General features: G+C 37.0%; 2 protein-coding genes across 2 annotated transcripts; one reads left to right on the top strand and one right to left on the bottom strand.

The window, feature by feature from the left end:
* Positions 289-2,213, top strand: LOC109231027 (LIM domain-containing protein WLIM1-like). The gene is made up of 5 exons (XM_019396552.1): positions 289-607; positions 1,272-1,368; positions 1,443-1,486; positions 1,595-1,684; positions 1,794-2,213. The coding sequence occupies exons 1-5, from the start codon at positions 473-475 to the stop codon at positions 2,007-2,009; spliced, it is 582 nt and encodes a 193-aa protein (XP_019252097.1). The 5' UTR covers positions 289-472; the 3' UTR covers positions 2,010-2,213.
* Positions 3,003-5,957, bottom strand: LOC109231026 (F-box protein At3g12350). The gene is made up of 2 exons (XM_019396550.1): positions 4,821-5,957; positions 3,003-3,682 (listed from the first exon to the last, which is right to left on the bottom strand). Exons 1-2 carry the CDS (start codon positions 5,733-5,735, stop codon positions 3,209-3,211), a joined length of 1,389 nt encoding a protein of 462 aa, XP_019252095.1. The 5' UTR covers positions 5,736-5,957; the 3' UTR covers positions 3,003-3,208.

The following is a 6,312-nucleotide window of genomic DNA, read 5'->3' on the forward strand; positions in this document are numbered from 1 at the left end:
TTCTAGCCGGTATACATAGATATTATATATTGATTAAATTATATATATATTATACATACACCGGCTATTTTCAATTTAAGAGATTAGATAGACGGCTATTTAGGTTAATTCTTTTTTCTTTTAACCTCAACTTTCTTCCTTCCTGTAGTTTCAAAAAGAAGGTATAATTAGAGATAAGAAGCTCTAAAAAATGATAAAAATATTGGAGAAAAAGAAAAGGAAAAAGTCTGCAGAGTTGTTAGGTGCTGTATACTGGGGGCCAAATGATAAAATGTCTGTTTCTCTAATTAGTTAAATTGCTGTTCTCAGCCTCATCATCATATTCTCTCTGGCTTCTCATCCTTATCTTAACATCATTCTCTCTAGGTGTCTTTCTCCAAAACCCAAAACCAAGTGTTCTCTTGCTGCAGAAAACCAAGAAAGAAAGGGGAAGACTATTTTTGTTTTCTGTAAAGCTTGCTCATATATAGCCATGGCATTTGCAGGAACCACACAGAAGTGCATGGCATGTGACAAAACTGTTTATCTGGTTGACAAATTAACTGCAGATAACAGAATTTATCACAAAGCTTGTTTCAGATGCCATCACTGCAAGGGCACTCTCAAGGTAGAATTCCTAATATATTTTCCTTTCCATTAAAATCTTTTTCAAGAACGGGAGTCTTGGCGTAACCGGTAAAGTTGCCGCCATATGACCAGGAGGTCACGGGTTTGAGCCGTGGAAACAACCTCTTGCAGAAATGCAGGGTAAGGCTGTATACAACTGACCCTTGTGGTCCGGCCTTTTTCGGAACCCCGCGGATAGCAGGAGCTTGGTGCACCGGACTGCCCTATTAAAATCTTTTCCAAGCTTGGAACAGAAAAACACTACAGTTTTCTCATGTAATTCTTACTTATAGATTCTATTTTGTCTGTCATGGCAATCCCATAGCCATTTTACAGAGTTTCATCTACCTGGCATAAGAATTTTTTGTTCAGCTTAAAGTAGTTTTCTTCCTCTCTTTCCTATCTATACAAAGGTTGTTCATTTTCAACTTAGATTGCAAAATTCAGCAATCATCAGGATTATCTCATGCAAATAGTAATATGATATAACCATGTAAAATGGTCTCAGGATAGGTTTGTGTGACTTGTTCAGAGTCGAATGAAGTAGATTTGAGTTTTTTAATTCAATAATACCAACTTATGTGTCATATCCACTCTGGAGATGCAACTGTACATTGTTCAATGCATTGGAGCTTAGATACTAATTAGTGTTCTTCAATTGGCAGCTTGGCAACTACAATTCCTTTGAGGGAGTTCTATACTGTAGACCACACTTTGATCAGCTCTTCAAACAAACTGGCAGTTTGGATAAAAGCTTTGAAGGTAGAGGATAGCATGGATAATTACAAATAACATTTGCAAAACAGAAATTTTATTGACTATTCAAAATATTACAGGTACACCAAAAATTGTGAAACCACAGAAACCCATTGACAGTGAGGTAATTGACAATGAATGATCAAGTTGATTTTTTGAAACAGTAACCACAAGTAACTGACACAGAATATTACACTTCCCTTAGTAAATGCTATTTCAATCTTTGAAACAGAAACCACAGGTAGCTAAAGTGACAAGCATGTTTGGTGGAACAAGAGAGAAATGTTTTGGCTGCAAGAAAACTGTCTACCCAACAGAAAAGGTAACATCAGCAATTAGCAATCTTTTTGTTACATAAACCAAAAGTTCACAGTTTAGCACTGTTTTTTATGCTAATGTTGTGCAACACATATTAATGATTGTGGGAATAGGTATCAGTTAATGGTACGCCATACCACAAGATCTGCTTCAAATGTAGCCATGGGGGTTGTGTAATTAGCCCTTCTAACTATATCGCACATGAGGGGCGCCTCTACTGTAAACATCACCATATTCAACTTATCAAGGAGAAAGGCAACTTGAGCAAGCTTGAGGGTGACCATGAGCTGAATTCCGCGACAACAACACAAGTTACAGCAGAGTCATAAACAGCCAACCAAGTCGCTTACTCCTCAGCTTTCCGCAATCATGTCTTCCTTCCGCAGCCAATGTTTTCTCTCATCTGCTTCCATTACTTTGATGCTGAACTATATATTGTCTACTTCTGTGTGTAGATTGACCTTTGTTTCTTATGCTTCACTTGTATCGTGTGAATGTTGAATGAGATTGAATATAACACGGTTTTGATGTTGCATAGCATTCTTCCCAACCCCAAACTAGAGATGGAATTCTTTGTATTAAGTTTCCCATTATCAGGGCAAGAAGAGACTACCTCAACAGCATAGACACTAATAATTCAACCCAAGGCCTTGCAGAAACTATTAAAGCTGTCACTTCTCCATCGCCAGTATATCAAGGCTAGAATGGTCTACCTGCTAGTAAAACAGAACAAATAGTTATTAACTGAAAAATAAACTAAAAAAATAAAAAATAAATAAAAAATTTCAACAACCATACCAAGTTTCTCCATTTACGTTGTATTTTGCACCCTGCTTGTAGAATCATTCCGTCATCCACCTTTCATCCTTTCCCCTACCTGATAATTTGATGGATAGCTATACATTACACCATTAGCACTCTGGAGACTTGACAGGTGGAGAAAAGCAAAACTGTTTGGTAAAAGAAAAGGCAAAAAATTGGAACAAGAGGCTAAAACAAAACTTCAGATATAGAAACAAAAACACAAGTTTTGTGAAGAATTAGAAAACTCACCAGCCATTCAATTCAGAAAGTCCTTAAGAGATATATGAATATTTGGTGAGAGTCATGGGACAGAGGTTGCCAGTAGCTAACCACAAATTACAATCAGCACTGTGGGGAAGGGAATAAAGATGTAAAATGCCACACGTGCGATAAAAACTTTAAATGCTGATGAATGAGTATGTCAAAGCTTCAATATGATAGATGAAGTAATCAGCTAAGCATCTTTACACCCTTGACATGCGAAAATGAAACTGAAAGAGTTCAAAAGGGAAATTATGAAGAGTAGGAAAAGAGTTCTATCCATTCAAAGAAAAGGAAGCTTGAAAATACCTAGTTTACATTGAAATCAATTTTTTATTGTCGCGAAATGTTACAACAAAGCCAGAATCTTGCCGGCATCAAGAACCAACTAATATGTACAAAGAATATAAATAGGAAATTTCCTTCTGCACTTCTGTTTGTCTGACTAATGTATGCAGCAAGATCAATCACTAGAAATATCTGCTGTGTCAAACATCTGACCATTTTGAGCAATATGCTTCAAGTCTATAATGTAATTGTCTCGCAGAAACCCATATCCAAATGTCCCATTTTCATACTGCCAAATCCTTCCCTCCGCCTGCCTAGAATTTACAGTGCTTCCTGCCAAATCAGGAATAACCAAGTCGTAGCTTGAGTTCATGCAAAGCATGCGCAAAACTACTCCTTTGTCAGAACTAGGCAGAATCTCACATGGGTCATCAGCTTCAGCAAGGGGCCGAATATGTATACGACTCTCATATATGTTTTCTTCTTCTGAAGATAAAGGCGACTCAATGAACGTGGTATTTGAAGTCCAAAATACTAGGGCATAGGCAGAGAAAGGTTTACATAATTCCACAACCCTTCTGCAAGCGATACCACCAACATCATCATAAGAGACAAGGAAGAACTCCAAAGTCATGTCATCACAGAATCCCTGCAGTGAAAAGTAAAACCAAAACATCAGATAAGCAGGCTTTTTGCAGTTAAGCATGTCCAGATGTTACCATTCAGCAAAAGGGAAGTACACTGCATGTTCAAACTGGCAAACTGAATCCCCTGAGATTCATGCAGTTGATCATAACTCAATGGAAGTTAACCATGAGGATGATGGGATGATGTAATAGCATACACCATAAATAAACTAACGCCCAATAAACAGTTATATATCATTAGGGTAAGGACAAGAAGGGATACAGAAAGCCCTACAGCTGAAAAATTCCTCAGTAGAGACAGTAGGACACTTAAACCTTCAAGCAAAACCAGCATTTAATTCAAATGTACAAGTCCAGATATATGTATTGGTTGAGAAATTATTACTCAAATCATTTGGGTTTCAAAAGTAGAAGTTACCCTTCAGGTTTCAGTCTGAGGTACTTGAATTTCTTATGGTAACAAGGCATCATTAGTAACAAGGTCAAATGGTGCTTCTTACTGAAAGGAATAAACTGGTTAACAGAAGAACCACAAACATATCACTAGTAATCACCATACCTTCAGGTCATTATCAGAAAACACAATAAGGTTTCTGGTAAAACGAGTCAGAAATCAGTCCTTCACGTACTTAATGGTTAGAGGCATCATAATGTTATAGATCTAGAGCTATGTTTATTAAAGCTTAGGGGGTTTGAAGCACAGTTACCCTATCGGTTTGCAGCTAGGCTTTCAAATGCTAATATTCAATGCACTTCTAGTATTAGTCCTATACATCATGCCCTTACACTTAACTGAAGACTAAAAGTACTTTATGATCAATTCGACACTTAGAATATGTACATGAATATTACCCGGTTAACCAACACAAGCGATTACATCTTATGATAAATCAAGGCTCTACCTAGTCAATACTACAAAGTTTTCCTCTTTACTTACTTTTGCTTATACTTACTCAGTCAGCCTTTGGTTACACCTTAACCTGCTAGCTAGTTATCTCTATAAAGTTTGATGCTTTACTTATACTTATGCAAGTCATTAATAACAAACCAAAGGCCAAATTTTAATGGGGAAAAAAAAGGAACTGCTGATAAAGATCAAGTTTTGCCATAATATATAAACAGAAAGAAGCAGAACAAGACCTTCCACAAGCCCTGTAAAGGCCTGGCTGGTGTAGGCGAGCAATTCACGATTTTCACATAATGTTCAGGCTCCCACTTCCTTTTCCCCTGTCTTTCCTTCTCCTTCCTTCTCTGCCTCCTCGATGACCCGTTCCCACCGGGACTCGTCTTGTTGGCGAAATACTGATAAATCTCGGACATCAACCTATCTGGCAAGCTTCCAGGGGACCCACATAAATCCTCATACTCCTCTCCCCTCATGTTCCCTGAGCTTGAAACTTTCCTGAATCCTCCTCTATTCTGTGGAGAATTACCAGAATACCCAAGTGCACTGCCACAATTTTCTTCCAGAACAACATGAGTTTTTCCCATGAAATTCACATTCACCTGAATCAATTCACTCTCCCCAAAACCCAAATCATCAAAATTCATCACATTTTCAGATAACAACTCAACCCTCCCTTCAGGATCGAGATAATTGACAACTTCACCCTTAGAGTTAAAACCCATCCATAAAAATGGCGACTTTATCACTCCATAAGTACAATTTCTTGCGGGTTTGACCCTTGAACCAGCTATATAAAATGGACCCCACTCAAAAAAGATTAAAGGGGAATCAGTATCAGAATCAGCACCACTGAGGCGCCAGAAGCCAATGAGATTCTCATACTCTAAAAGGGTATTGTAAAGAAGCTTATATGAGAATTTACCGTTACTAACCCATTTGTTAATATGGGTTTTGGATCCCCATTTGCGGTGACACATGGAAAACCAGAGTCTTGGGTCATCACGGCAAAGAGAGACGAAGCGCTTTGAAGTGCAGGCGAAATTGGAGATATCTAAAGGGGTGAGAAATGAGAGGATACAGAGCTGCACATCTTCTGGGAAATCAGTGAATGATAAGGAAATGGTGTGAATTTCATCTGTTTTTGCCATTTTCTTCGAAATTGTCGAGATTCTTGATTTTTGCTATGGATTTAGGGTTTGAGAAAGAAGATTGGATTTGTTGAAGTAAACAGGTTTGATTGAACAGAAGATAAAAGTAGGAGAAGATTTTGATGAGGGAATGATGCTATGTGTGAAATGGAATTATTCCCTTCTGATCTGTGATTCAAGATTATGCTGATAGTAATAACTATCTCTGGATTCAGCTGGAAAAATAAACAAAAAAATTTACTCTATGGAGTACTAGTAAATGGCAAAAACTTACCCTGGTAAATTAGATTTAACAGAGTAATGATATTAGAGCATGTTGCTTTTTTTTATATTTTTTTTTTATAGCAAATATTAGAGCATGTTGCTTATTTCGTTTTCAGTTGACCAACTATGTTTTAAAAGTTACGTAATTTTGATAATGATAATAAGTTATAAAGATAATCCAATTTTTTCACCTAATTACTTAATCTAAAATAGTATGGTAATGTAAATTAAAGTAATTTCATAATCTAATTATGGCGCCTAGCTTTATCTTTTTAACTTTCTTCTTACAATGTTGTGAGGTGGTGAAATTGTA

This window comes from Nicotiana attenuata, chromosome 8 (genome assembly GCF_001879085.1).
Source record: "Nicotiana attenuata strain UT chromosome 8, NIATTr2, whole genome shotgun sequence".
Lineage (NCBI taxonomy): Eukaryota > Viridiplantae > Streptophyta > Magnoliopsida > Solanales > Solanaceae > Nicotiana > Nicotiana attenuata.

What these genes read in the sequence shown, in the direction of transcription:
- LOC109231027 (XM_019396552.1), top strand. Translation starts at nt 473, where the DNA reads ATGGCATTTGCAGGAACCACACAGAAGTGCATGGCATGTGACAAAACT. An exon ending in ACTGCAAGGGCACTCTCAAG is followed by an intron (nt 608 to 1,271) that starts GTAGAATTCCTA and finishes TTCAATTGGCAG; the next exon opens with CTTGGCAACTACAATTCCTT. An exon ending in AGAAACCCATTGACAGTGAG is followed by an intron (nt 1,487 to 1,594) that starts GTAATTGACAAT and finishes TCTTTGAAACAG; the next exon opens with AAACCACAGGTAGCTAAAGT.
- LOC109231026 (XM_019396550.1), bottom strand. Translation starts at nt 5,735, where the DNA reads ATGGCAAAAACAGATGAAATTCACACCATTTCCTTATCATTCACTGAT. An exon ending in CTTTACAGGGCTTGTGGAAG is followed by an intron (nt 3,683 to 4,820) that starts GTCTTGTTCTGC and finishes TTTTCACTGCAG; the next exon opens with GGATTCTGTGATGACATGAC.